The 14846-nt window shown below is 42.6% G+C and overlaps 1 protein-coding gene across 1 annotated transcript; it reads left to right on the plus strand.

Moving 5' to 3' along the window:
* The first annotated feature begins 12792 nt into the window (after positions 1-12792).
* LOC115457251 (olfactory receptor 4E2-like) lies at positions 12793-13710 on the plus strand. Its single transcript, XM_030186673.1, has one exon. It carries the CDS (start codon positions 12850-12852, stop codon positions 13708-13710), a length of 861 nt encoding a protein of 286 aa, XP_030042533.1. The 5' UTR covers positions 12793-12849.
* Positions 13711-14846: the final 1136 nt, after the last annotated feature.

Consider the following 14846-nt stretch of genomic DNA (forward strand, 5'->3'; position numbering starts at 1 on the left):
ATGCATATAAACCGAATTCCTGACCTTTGAAAGAAAGACACTGTTGTATAAAACATCTTCTCTCATTGAGTGATGTAAATTCTTTAGTTGGCTATTCTGGTCGTTGTTCCCATGATTCATTTTCCTAAAAATGGGATTTACATTGAAAGGTATAGTAAAGATGAATGAATTATGCTTTTCTTTGCAAAATATGGATGTTATATCTCTTGCTTTGTTCACCCTGGAATCCAAGGGCCATGATTTTTGTAAATACTATATATGCTCATTAAATGTCTACTGATTTGTGTTTTTTTTTAATTATTTTTTTTAGATTTACTGCTAGTTGTTTTTCTAAGACAACTTTGAGGCTCATTTTCAAGAGAGAAAAACATCTAAAAAGTGACATTTGGACATTTTTCTCACACGAACGTCCGAATCAGTATTTTTTCAAAACCTATTTGTTAGATGTTTTTCTATGCTGTTCATCTGCAGTGTGTCCAGATCTCAAGGGGGTGTTTTGGGGGGCATGGTAAGGGTGAGATTTGGGCATTCCTGAGACTTGGATGTTTTTCAGTCATAATAATAGAACAAAACCAAAATGTCCAGTACTAAAATTAAGATGTTTTGAGCTAGATCTGGTTTGAGAATGAATAAGCCACAAAAAAGTGCCCTAAATGACCAGATGACCCCTGGAGAAATAAAGGAATGACCTCCTTACTCTCCTAGTGGTCACTGACCCCCTTTAACCCCCCCAAAAAGGTAAAAGAAACAGTACATACCAGCCACTCCTATTGGGAGCAGCAAGCGGGTCCCTGGAGGAGTCTAATGGGCAGTGCAGTGCACAGTGGAGAAGGGGACCCAGGCACATAATCCACCCTAACTGGTACACTTGGTGAAAAGTGTGAGCCCTCCAAAACCCACTGTACCTAGATATAGGTGCCATCTGCAGCCATAAGTCTCCACTGCTTGATACACATCAATGTAATGACAATTTTGGACACATCCACCCTTCCCTCCTCTCCCCTGGTTTCCCTGTTCCTTCTGTTCCTTCCCCAACCTCTCCATTATTTCTTATGTAGGTTTTATGTTGTATTAGCTTCATTTACTGCATTGGCGTTTACCTCTGCGGTGCGCTGTGAGCCACATTGAGCCAGTGGCGTTCCTAGGCTGGCTGACACCTGGGGCGAATCGCCGATGCGCCCCCCGCGGGTGCAGCGCAGCCCCCCGCCAAATTGCGACCCCCCCCGGTGAAATTACACCCCCCGGGTGCATTTTTACCTGCTGGAGGGTGCCGCACGCCTGTCGGCTCCGAGTCCGCTTGTTCCCTGCTGCTCCCTCTGCCCCGGAACAGGAAGTAACCTGTTCCGCGCAGAGGGAGCAGCAGGGAGGGAACGAGTGGACTCGGCCAACAGGCGCGCGGCACCCTCCCCCCCAGCAGCGTGCACCCGGGGCGGACCGCCCCCACTGCCCCCCCCTTGGTACGCCACTCCATTGAACCTGATGCAGTTGGGAAAATGTCTGGTATAAATACACGTTAATCCCAATAAACTTACCCTTCTCCCATTCCCCTACCACTTCCATACTCCTTCCTTGCCTATCTTACCTATCCACAGATAAACGACCACCTCATTACTTACAATATTACAGCAGCACCCATCCCCTATCACTTTGTTAACTTGATTTACTATGTAAGCCGCATTGAACCTGCTAATGAGTGGGAAAGTGCGGGGTATAAATGTTACAAATAAATAAATAAATAAGGGCTATTGTAGTCGTGTACAGTTGAATACACTAGGTTTTTGGTGGAGTTTGGAGGGCTCATTATACAATATAAGGGAGCAATGGTGAGATGTGTACCTTAGAGTTGATGTGTCCACTGCACTGCCCCCTAAGATGCCCCACTGCTCTCCTGGGATGTTTGTATGCCCAGTGTACTAAGAATGCTGATTCTTCCTATATCCTAATGGCTTGATTTTGTGCACATTTGATTTAGACCCAAAAAGATAAATGAACAGAGCACAAAAACACCTAGCAAATAGCCATTTTAGAAATCAAAAGAAAGATGTCTTTCTGTTTTGAAAATGGCTGTATTCCCCACTTGAAGTTTGAGCAAAACGTTCAAAGTTGGACTTAGGCGTCATATCGAAAATGCCGCTCTTCGTGCATGTAAAAGTACAGATTGATGTTGCTTAGAGTTTGTGTGGCTATCAGGATCTATTGTTTTTGCTTTGGCTGAATAGGCATTTTGCTGTCCACTACAAGCTGCTACCCCTAGGTGACTGCTTAGTCTTGCCTAATGGTTGGGGCAAGCTTCTCTATTGACTTAACCAGTGGTTCTCACCTCCATTCTATGAAAATATCTCCCCTGCATATTCATGAACTTATCAACCATCAAGTAACTACCTCACTCTTCATAGAAAATGTCTTAAATTTCTTTATTGAAAACGCTGTTTTAAAATAATATAAAAAAATGTATCTCCTGACTAATATCGACCCATCACACCATCTCATCCTCACCACTCATTCCTCCATTCAAACCTTAGCCTTAGGACTCTTTTTTCTTTTGAAATTTCCACAGTAATTAGTGTGATAAAATTTCAGGATAAGGAGTAAGTGTTGTTTGATGTTGTGCAACTGAGCGAATTGATTACTCCTTAAACTTTTAAGAGCGAATCAGGAGAGTCGAACTACCCAGTTGTGTTCCTACTTCTTTTGGCTAATATGGGGGATAGCATTGTATTGAATTCTTAATTGTGCGATTAGGTTAACTGCTGATTTTTCCTTTAATTTCTTTTTCTGACCGTCCCCTTCCTCCCAATTTCCTTTTTCCTATATTCATTAGAACTGTGTGTATTATATTTCTTGGTTATTTGTTTTGTTATAGGACAGATTTTTATTGTACACTCTTATGATTCTTTAAAGAATGCTTATTCTCTGTTCTCTCTTATTCTTTTGTTAATATTGGAAAAATTTGATATGGTATGATATGTTATAGTATTTCTATTCTGCCATCTCCTGCGATTAGGTTCAAAGCAGAATCCAGAAAATGCTTTACAGTATCAAAGAAGTATTAAGTATATGATTGGAAAGAGAGATAAGTCATTAAGGGGGAGACACATTAAGGTGTGCTAAAACTTAGAATGTGCAAAACGCTACTAGGACCACCAGGAATACAGGTAAGTCAAGGTCGAGGGTGGGTGGCTCATACCGGAGGGGAAAGGAGGGCTCTGATTCTTGCAGGCTGGGGGGAAGGGGTAGGAAAGAGGTGGATTTCTTTAAAGATAAAGAATAGTTATGCAGGTGCCGGTGTTTTTCAACTTTTTGAGTTGCTCTAAATTTACTCCACTCATTATTTTATATACCTCTATCATGTCTCCCCTCAGCCGTCTCTTCTCCAAGCTGAGCCTCCTTAGTCTTTCTCCCTATGAAGAAAGACTAAGGAGACTAGGGCTTTTCAGCTTGGAGAAGAGACGGCTGAGGGGAGACATGATAGAGGTATATAAAATAATGAGTGGAGTGGAACAGGTGGATGTAAAGCGTCTGTTCACGCTTTCCAAAAATACTAGGACTAGGGGGCATGCGATGAAACTACAGTGTAGTAAATTTAAAACAAATCGGAGAAAACGTTTTCTTCACCCAACGCGTAATTAAACTCTGGAATTCGTTGCCGGAGAACGTGGTGAAGGCGGTTAGCTTAGCAGAGTTTAAAAAGGGGTTAGACGGTTTCCTAAAGGACAAGTCCATAAACCGCTACTAAATGGACTTGGGAAAAATCCACAATTCCAGGAATAACATGTATAGAATGTCTGTACATTTGGGAAGCTTGCCAGGTGCCCTTGGCCTGCATTGGCCGCTGTCGTGGACAGGATGCTGGGCTCGATGGACCCTTGGTCTTTTCCCAGTGTGGCATTACTTATGTACTTATGTTATGAATAACGCCAGCACCTGCATAACTGCTGGCTCCTCCCAAATGCCACCCCCTGTACTGCAGAAACCACATAAGTATCACACTCCACAATCAAGCGCCAAACCAAAATGAAACAACACAGTGGAGGCGACAGGAATGGCTAAAAACAATTTCATCGTGAATCTTCAAGCAACTCAACATGGCCGGGTTTCGGCTACAAGGCCTGCATCAGGAGTCTGAGTTTGTCACAACATAGGCATGGTATTCAAAAAAGAGCACCATTGCATTCACACACAGATGGTACAACCTGTCCCACTAATTTGAATAAATTCTGATGAAACAATATATTCAAGTATGCTCCCTCTAATGCTGATGCAGACACCCCCGGCTGAATTCCCCCCTCTCCCACCTCTTACTTTAGAAAGCACTGGTAGTTGTGTGTGTGTGTGGGGGGGTGTCTGGCAGGAATGAGTCTGGCACCTTCAGTAAAATAGCGCCCCTAGTGGTATACTCCTTCCACCATCAGAGAGCCTGCTAGCCCTCAATGTCCTCTAACCCACCTCCTCACTGCAATTTCGGAGCCCCCTCTCTTTAGTAGAGTTCTCGAGCCCCCCCTCTTCACAGTGCCCACTCTACTGTAGAATCCTCAACTCCCTGCCATCATGGAGCTTACTCTGCCATAGTTCTTTGTGCTCCTGCCCATATATCTGCTCAATGTAGCTAGGAATCTTCTCATCATGGCAACCATAGAAGTAGATTTAACAGTAAACTCAGGGTTCAACCACTGTACAAATGATTCAAAAGGACAAAACAGGGTTGACTAATGTAAGTGTGTGTTACTGGAGGAAAAAGCCTCGAGAAAACTCCTATTACATGCAAACAAATGCTTTAAACGGAGTTGGACTTCCTCATCATCGACTGAAAAAAACATCCAGATGTTATAAATAGAACTATAAAGCTTTTCTACTTAGCTTTTTATGTCCATCAACGGTCTTGAACTTTGCGTCTAGGCTGCAGGCTCAGCCGATGATGAGGAAGTCCAACTCCGTTTAAAGCATTTGTTTGCATGTAATAGGAGTTTTCTCGAGGCTTTTTCCTCCAGTAACACACATTTGTGCCACAACATTAGTCAACCCTGTTTTGTCCTTTTGAACCATAGAAGTAGAACCATGCTTGCATTCTCTCATGCACTTCATCCTCAGAGCATGTCTTTTTTTTTGGATTTATGCTACTCAACACTTATTATTCCCAAACCCCTACTGAGAACAAAGTCATCTCATTCAACGATTGTATTGTGCAATTATTTTTTCTGCCTATGACCACTATGTTGTCATTTATAATTCTTTGCATTGTACCACACTAATGAACAGGATAGTATGTTTCCAGCTGGTCGCATCCACTTGGGTAGCTGGTTTTGTCCACTCATTCACATAGGCATTTTTAACATATCAACTGCCTTTCTGCAGCTCTAATGAGAGAAACCATTTTTTATGATACTCGTTTATTGTCAGTGTTGACTTACTCTAGCATCCTGATCATTGAAACCATGATCATTGCCAACGGTGAAATGATATCCTTGACTTGCTTCCTGCCAGTACTTATATCCTACAAGGTGTCATCTTCACCACCCTAAAGATTCACTCTGCTGAGGGAAGGTGAAAAGCCTTCTCTGCTTGGGCTTCCCACTTCATGGTGGTCACTTTGGGAGCAATTTCTAAATTGAATAACTCTTTCTTCCTACCACAATAATCCAAGCAAGCAGTCTGCTTCTGGATGAAAACATCTATCTATGAGCATAAAGAATTTTCCTCAGAGTTCCTGATTTTGGTTATGGTGTTCATCTGGAATCCTCTCAGTATTTATCAGCTTGTTGACACTGGTTTGTTTGGAATCCACCAGAAGGAGAGTATATTCTGTTGCTGGTCCTGTTGAATGGAACAAATTGCCTGTCGTCCTTAGGAAACAAAAAAAATCTGGCTGTGTTTAAGAAATTGTTGCAACAGTATCTGCTAAAATAGCTTCCAGACTGAATTTGAGTCGAGTCTCCAGTGAATTTGATATAAATACTGTTATTTGATTGTTGTAGGTAATCATCTTATTTGATGTATTTTTAATATGTGTGTTGTTTTGTACTCTGCTCTGGATAAGTGCGGAATATAAATTTTAATAAACGAAATGAAATCTGTGACAATTCTGCCCTCTCTTTCAATACATCGAGAAGTAAAGTCTTTGAGACTATAACGTCAACTGGATTATTGTAATGCATTCTACACTAGTCTATGAAGGGTTTGCTCACCTCCCAATTTATTCAGAATGCTGCAGCAAAGCTGACAGAAGGTTTTACATGTATGTTTACATGAGATACGCATATCCCACAAGACCCTAATGGAGCTCCATGCGGTTTACAATAAGATTAAAATACAGATTTAAAAAATACATGTCATTGCTTATTAAATAATTGAAAAAGATATGTGCTTTCTTAAAGCATTTGGACTGACCTATCATTCTAATGTCCAAAGATAAAGAAGTCCACCTATTCATTTAAAATTTTGAAGCCATACTCAATCCTATTAGTTATTTCTGAGAAAAAATGGAATCACCACTGTGACATTGTCAGCATAAATATACGTACTGAAACCTTTTTTGTTAAGGAGAATAGCTAACTGCGACATCAAAACATTAAATAGGATAGGTGAAAGTGAAGATCCTTGTGGAACTCTACTATCGAGAATCCAAGAAGAAGAGACGGTCTCGGCCTTCTTAACTTGATATGATCGAAACTTAAGGAATCCCTCCAACCATTGAAGGACAACATCTCTGATTTTCATGGTCCACTAGATCAAAATCATCTACGGTGAAGCCCCGGGATACATGACAGACCTGATCAACTTACTGACCAGAAACATATCCGAATCAACACAAACATTTCTAAATCTTCACTACCCAAGCTGCAAAGGTCTTAAATACAAATCAATCTACGTATCCAGTTTCTCCTACATAAGCACGCAATTATGGAATGCATTACCAAAAGCCTTGAAAACGACGTACAACTACCTACCGGAAATCACTAAAGACTAATCTGTTCCAAAAGGCATACCCTACCGACCCAACTAAATGCCTGAACTCTGCTACACAACAAAACTCAAGTACGTAATGGACATTACTCAACTCTTCCATTGTACGACTCCCTAATGTGACAGTGCTACATGAACTCTATCCTATCGCAACATTACCTTGTATTTGTTCACGGGAGACTTCAAAGCCTCTCCGGTACTATGTAAGCCACATTGAGCCTGCAAATAGGTGGGAAAATGTGGGGTATAAATGTAACAAATAAATAAAAAGGAGTCACAAAACCAGGGCTGTTCCCCCTCTCTCTGGACTTCCACTGTGATTTGTGAGACAATGAACATTCACAGGCTCTATCTCTCCTCTAGTGTGAGTTTCCTGTTAGACTGGAAACCAATGGAGTGTACTGGGGTGCGTGAGTGCACACCTACAAACAGGGCCCCTTGCTGGTAGCTGTTACTGGTGCCCCCACAAATGCTGCCACTGGTTTCATGCTTTGGATAAGTGAGGGTAGAGTGAAGGTCAGATATTTGTTTTTATCATCATCATCATCGTCTATAGATATAATTTTTTAATATTACAATGGGGCATATTTAATACAGGGTTGGGAGTCACTGTGGTTTCCAGGAATCTGTTTCCTGTGTTCCTACTGTTGGGGGAGGTGTAACAATATTACGGTTTCAATGGTGAGGGACAGGGGAGACTCATAGAACTTCTTTGCCTCTCAAGTTTGAAACCGTGATATTGCTGCCCCACCTTGGATGTCACAAAATGTGGATGGTAGACTCCTGTGCACCATAGAAGGAATGTTTGCCAAGAGTTTGGGAGTTGGGCCATAGAGAGGAGGAATGGGTAGATGCCCAAATATCCTTTTGTTGAATTCTGAAAGAGTCACAACTTGTAAGGTAAATTATAATAACCTATTAATGATAAAGAATAGATGTAGGTTTGTAATGCTGAAGTGCTATCCCTCTAAGGGATGTGGGAGTCCTCAGCTAGCATTCCAATCATGGAGGCTGATGCATCAAAATGTCAGTTTCAATTGCAAAGATCAAACAAGTTCTGTGGGACCGTGAGGGGCCAGTCTGCCCCTTGCAATTGAAACCATGGCATTGCTGCACCAGCTTCCATGGTAGAAGCTGTGAGCCGCATCTGGTCTTCAGGTCTGCCGGAAACTTGAATAGGGGCTGTTGGGCACTTCACATTGGTCTCTCAACCGCCTCTGACAGGATAAATATTCCTTTCTCCCAAAAGTTATAAAGTTCAAGGAACACTTTCAACACCTCCTCCTCAATTCAGTGTACCCGGCTGTATCTCATTACAGTCCTGGCCGGCCGCAAATGCTCTGCCCAAAAGTCTAAACTTAAAGACACTTCTTTCACAGTTCTGCAGCCTTATTCCCCCTCATTCACAATGCTGCAAACTTATTTCCCTTTCTGTCAGCCCCAACCCTCTGCATTTTCACAGTCACAGTTTTAAACCCACACTTTCCTCTCCTTTATCTTGCACTGGAGAAGAAAGGACCCACCTCCCTCACTTGCCAGATAACTAACTTCTGACAACCACCCACAAGGTCTGGATTGGACTGCCTGCTTTCTTCCTGCAGAGCAGGAAAAAGGGAAACTCAGCAATCACTAAAACAGCAACCACCAAGAGTCCTTACCCTCTTGGTAACCGCTCACAATGCTTTTACTCCTCACTGTCTTTGAGTCAGTGCAGACACTTCCATTCCCTCTGCCTCCTCCTCCTCCTGCATTGTGTCTCCTTTATCCCAGTCCATTAACTCTAACTCTCCTGGAGGTCCCAGCTGATCCTCATTCTCCTGATTAGACTCTATCTCCCAATCTTCCCCCCCTCCCCCATCCTGCTGCTGGGAGTTGTAGTTTTCCCCTTTCTGTTCTCTCCCTTGTTGCAAAGGCTTCTGGGTGTTGTATTTCTCACTCCTTCCCTGATTGCTCACTTGATCCCTTCCCCCTAGGGGGCGGAGCCTAGCCCCACTGGAACTCTGGGACTTGTAGTTTAACAGTTTGGAAGGGATAGTGTTTTCTCAACTATCGCTCCAAGTGCTTGGCTTCCTACCGGTACCAAATTTCTCACAAAGCACAGCCAGAGTACTCTGGTGTGCCTTTTAAAGAAAATTAACTAAGAAAGAATGCACATCTCTTTTCTTCAAATGACTTAGTGGCCCTTTTACTAAGCCGCGTAAGGGTCTATGTGTGTCCAATGAGCGCCAAAATGGAGTTACTGCCTGACTACCGTGTGGCTCTTGCGGTAATTTCATTTTTTTGGCATGTGTCCGATCCGCGCGTCTGAAAAATATTTTTTATTTTCGGGTGCGTGTAACGGACGCGCGTCAAGTGGCATTTGACGTGTGTAGGTCACCACCGCCTGGATTCTTTACCACTAGGTCAATGGCTGGTGGTAAGGTCTCAGACCCAAAATGGACGCGCGGCTTTTTTGATTTTGCCACACATCCATTTTCCGCAAAAAAAGAGGCCCTTTTTCCAGGCACGCTAAAAAAATGGATCAGCGCGAGCCCAAAACCCACACCAACACTACTGCAAGCCATTTTCAGCGCACCTTAGTAAAAGGACCCCTAAATTTATTGCTTCTGAACAGGGCTTTTTTTGAGGGGGTACTTGGGGGGGTACTGAGTACCGGCACCTTTTCCATTGTCTGCTAAAAGTGACCCATGGTCCCCAAGTTATAATGATAGTCACAGAATCAATGGCAAGGCAGAATTGGTGTGTACAGCCTGAGCTCTATTTGCAGGGGACCTGGCCATTGTGGGGTGGGTCCCTCAGTGATCACCCCACCCCTGAAGACTGGCCTGGCATTTGAGTACCGACACCTTTTTTGCTAGAAAAAACGCATTGCTTCTGAAAAAAAAAAGCCCATATATACTTTGAATTTCAACAAGAAAATCAGTTATAAAATGGCTTGTATCCATTTTTTTCATGCAAGTTTTATCTACATGAACTCCAGAGGTTCCAAACTATTGTTTTTTTTTTTCACAGATGTGCTGGGGAATAGTATAATGACAAAGTTGTTTATCCACCTGCTTCTGTTAAGATCCTCCGAAGATTCTAATCCCCGGAGTCCCAAATACAGTTTAAGTGCATGACTTTGCTGCCTACTGGAGAAAGCCTTCAGCCTGTAGCTGTTGGCAGAGCTGGTGAGACACAGACTGTCTATTCTCCAGAATTTCTGAATTTACTGTAACTAGAAATTGTACTTTGTGGCAATTTTCAGAAATGTGATTTGTATTTGGAAATGAGCGAAGCAAAAATCATCCGTTCAGGCGATGATCTCTCCAAATAATAAGTCGCAAGTATGTACCTGTATTTCCATTTATTCTTATTGTATATTCACCTAAATATTTATTTTGTTTTTATATATACTGCAAGGAAGAGTTGTTCATATGTGTTCATAAGTTATTTTCTGTCCCTGAAGAGCTCATAATCTGAGTTCATTTATGAGGTAATGAAAACCAAGACGTTCAAATATTTGAAAGCTATTAATCCGCAAACGAACCTTTTCCGGAGATGGGAAGGCGGTGGAATGAGAGGACATGAAATGAGATTGAAGGGGGGGGGGGGGCAGACTCAAGAAAAATGCCAGGAAGTATTTTTTCACGGAGAGAGTGGTGGATGCTTGGAATGCCCTCCCGCGGGAGGTGGTGGAGAGGAAAACTGTAACGGAATTCAAACATGCGTGGGATAAACATAAAGGAATCCTGCTCAGAAGGAAGGGATCCTCAGAAGCTTAGCCGGTGGTGGGAGGCAGGGCTGGTGGTTGGGAGGTGGGGATAGTGCTGGGCAGACTTATACGGTCTGTGCCAGAGCCTGTGGTGGGAGGCGGGGCTGGTGGTTGGGAGGTTGGGCAGACTTATACGGTCTGTGCCCTGAAAAGGACAGGTACAAATCAAGGTAAGGTATACACAAAAAATGGCACATGTGAGTTTATCTTGTTGGGCAGACTGGGTGGACCGTGCAGGTCTTTTCTGCCGTCATCTACTATGTTATGAAAGAACTGGCACTGAGATTTGAACTTGGATCCCCTGATTCTCATGAAGCTGCTGTTACCTTTAGGCTCTTCTTCCACGACAAATGTCATTTGAAAAGATACTTCACTTACAGGGTAAAGCTGAGAAACACCAGAAGAATATCTATTCAAGTGCAGTTTTAGTTTACATTCATTGCTTGTCTTCCTCACTTGCTGTGTCTCACGGTCTCTTTTCAACTCTTTTCTTCATATATAGAAACAGAACTGTCATCGCCAAGCAAACTTTGAGCACATCATCAAGTTTAAATAGGAAGAGTGGGGAAGTCGATTGTCAGATTGGGATTGTTTGCCAGTTGCCATCAATTCACGATTACGTAAATTTAATCCCATTATTTACGTTTAGACTCAGACTAAGATGAAACACACATTTCGTTCCATTCAGAAGAAAGGAGTTTCTCATCGGAAGCATTGTGCGAGATGCTAAAAAGTTTCACCAATGATTATCTACACGTAATTTAATAACGTCTTGGGAGAACTGACGAAATGCGCTTGAGTTGGGGAAACGGAGGTCAATGGGCATCACATGGTGAGTAGATGTCATATGGGAAAAGTGCTGATGTGAGGGTTTGGGCTGATCTTTTTACTTGGGGATTGGGATTGATTTTTTTAAAATGAGCTTTTCATTTGACTACAGACACCAGACTTGAGAGAGATTATTATTCCAACTCTTAGATGCTGTTCCCTGAGGGGTTACTGAAGCATAATTGTGGCATGTCTGTAAGAATAAGAGCTTATCAGTAATAGAAACCCTTTGGGGGTGGGGAAATGTTATTTTAAGGGGGGGGGGGGGGGGGGGCTAATGAGTGTGTCATGAGCATACCAAGCTATATATAATTCTAAAATAGAATAGAAAGGAAGACAAAAAGTAATAGTAAAGATTTAAGCTGCAAGACAACATTGGTCTCTCATGTTCTATTTTGAAAATGTTACCAGGTGTATGCAGCAATGTACAGACACATATAAGAGACATAGTCCTTGCTCCACCAAGCTAAACAATCTAGTGAAGAGAAACAGATGTAACCACAAAGATACTCTAGGAGATTGTATTATGGAGAAGTCATAAAGATGTAAAAGTCACCTCAAAAGGTACGTTTTTAGCCTTAATTTGAAAAGGACTGAATACCGAGCGTGACACAGCAGCACAGGAACTCCCCTGAAATTCTATATATCGTGCCTTAATTTCTGCGTGGAAATCAAAGCGTATTCTACAGCAACGCATGCAACTTAAACTGATAATCTAGCTAATCAGCGCTTTCAATTGGATGTTAACACGCAATTGCCAGCACTAATTTTCATTTAACTAAGATTTACACGCACAACTCGCTAAGTGTATTCTGTAACACGGTATGTGTGAATTCTAAGTTGCATGGTTGAAGAGGGGGGCCTGGCCATGAGTGGGGCGGGGCGTTTCTAAAATCTATGGGCATTATTATAGAATACGCCAGTTCTGCACCTAAATTAGGCCTCGGGATTTATACCAAGTAAAACATGGACTATAGGGATGTGACCAAATTTGGTCATGTGAAGAGGCGCTCAGTGTGTTCTATATGCCGCATGGAAATTTAAGCCTATTCTATAAAAGTTAGGCATACTTTAGAGAATACACCTAGGCGTATTTTTTTTTCTACATGGATTGTTTACTTTAGGCGCCATATGTAGAATCTAGCCCAAATTGTCTCATTATGTTTTCTGTCTATTATCTCTTGTGTTTCTGTTTCCGAACAGCTGATAAAGAGGAAGAAATGGCAGTCAGGAATGAAACCAGAGTCACTCAATTCATCCTCCTTGGACTTTCTAGCAATCCAGACTTGCAAATATTATTCTTTGTCATGTTTCTAGTGATGTACCTGCTCACCATAGCTGGAAATCTCGTCATTATGATAACCATATATATAGACTCTCAGCTGCACACTCCTATGTACTTCTTCCTCAGCAACCTGTCTTTTATAGATTTGAGCTACTCCACAGTCACTGTCCCCAGAGCCCTTGTACATTTTCTCTTGCCTAGAAAAACTCTCTCTTTCAGTGACTGTATAACTCAGTTGTTTTTCTTGCACTTCATTGGAGGTGCAGAATGCTTTCACCTGAGCTTGATGGCTTATGACCGCTACGTTGCCATCTGCAATCCTTTACGTTATACCACAATCATGAACAGAAGAGTATGTCTACTGCTGTTGGTTTCTACTTGGGTAGGTGGTTTCATTCATGCCTTCGGTGAGGCATTTCCAGTAGCTCAGCTGTCCTTCTGTGGTCCTAATGAGATAGATCATTTCTTTTGTGATGGCAACTCCTTATCTGTGTTGGCTTGCTCTAGTACCATTAACAGTGAAATCGCTGACAGGGTTGACACCGGAATCTTAGTGATTGGTTGTTTCTTGGTTTTGCTCATATCTTACGGATACATCATCTCCGCCATCTTAAAAATTCGCTCAACTGAGGGAAAGCACAAAGCCTTTTCTACCTGCGCCTCCCACCTCCTGGTGGTCTCTCTATTTTTCGGCCCCATTTTCTTTCTCTACATGAGACCTCCAGTATCATTTGCAGTTGACAAACCACTCGCTGTTTTTTACACTATCATAACCCCCTTTTTAAATCCCTTCATTTATACTCTCAGAAACGAGAAGGCAAGAAAAGCCATGAAGAAACTGGGATGTTGGAAAGCATCTTTTGTGGAGGCACACATAAACTGATTTACTATCCATTTAAAGCAAGACACCATTGTATAAACCACCTGCTCTCACTGATTGATGTAGGCTCCTTAATCTACTCTGTTAAATACTGAATATTTTTCCATTGATTAATTTTCTAAATAGAATTTCTGTTGAACCTCTACTAGAAAGAAGAGGGAGCTATGTCTCTTATCAGGTTCACCTGGAATCCAAGAACCCTGATTTATGTAAATAGATACTCATCAAAATTGTATTGATTGTGTTTTCAAAATTATTTTTTGAGATGTAGTAGTTGTGTTGTTCTGAGACACCACTGGGGTGATATTCAGCCCATGGCAGTAAATGGCTCATAAACCACTTCCAGACGCGGACTGACCTTAACCCAGATATTCAACGCTGAATAGCCAGATATGGCCGCTGACCCAAAAATAACCGGGCATCAGCCGATGTTCAGACTGGACCCGGTTAATTTGGTGCATAAAAGAGCCCTTTTGCTAAGCTGCGGCAAAAAGCGGTCCGTGGCAGTGCGAGCGTGTCTTTTGGGCGCACGCTGGGCTAGTTTTTGCCATGTCTTGGAAAAAAGGCCCTTTTTTAAGGGGACGGAAAATGGATGTGCGGCAGAATAAAAACCTGCGCACATCCACTTTCAACCTGAGACCTTACCACCAACCCATTGACTTAGGAATGAGGTCTTATGCGCTGCCCGGGCGGTAGGTAGGCAGGCAGCGCACGTCCACTGCTGTTTACCGCTGGGTAAGTGTCACGTGGTAGAAAATAGAAATGATTGTCTACTGTGTGTTTTTGGCTGCATCAAATTCAGAATTACAATGCGGTAGACAGGTGGTAATGCCGATTTAGAATGCGCTGGACGCCTGTAGGCCCTTACGAGCCTTTGCAAACGGGTCCCAAAGTTAGGACAGCCGTTTTACTATTCAATCTTTACGCACTTACTCAGCCAGTTGGCAGAATAAATATTTCTGCTTACTGGCTAAGTTGCGGCCTCCCCTATCTCCGCCCACTGCTTGCCGCTAACCTATCCAATTAGTGGATGGCTGGTTCAGGGGCGTAGGCAGACCTGACATTTTGGGTGGGCCCAGAGTTAACCTGGGTAGGCACTTCTCACCCCCACCCCTACCCCTGTACATACATACAATATA

The sequence above is a fragment of the Microcaecilia unicolor genome, chromosome 14 (genome assembly GCF_901765095.1).
Source record: "Microcaecilia unicolor chromosome 14, aMicUni1.1, whole genome shotgun sequence".
NCBI classification, from domain to species: Eukaryota; Metazoa; Chordata; class Amphibia; order Gymnophiona; family Siphonopidae; genus Microcaecilia; species Microcaecilia unicolor.

Excerpts from the sequence above, each read along its gene's own strand:
- LOC115457251 (XM_030186673.1), top strand. The coding sequence starts at position 12,850 with ATGTTTCTAGTGATGTACCTGCTCACCATAGCTGGAAATCTCGTCATT.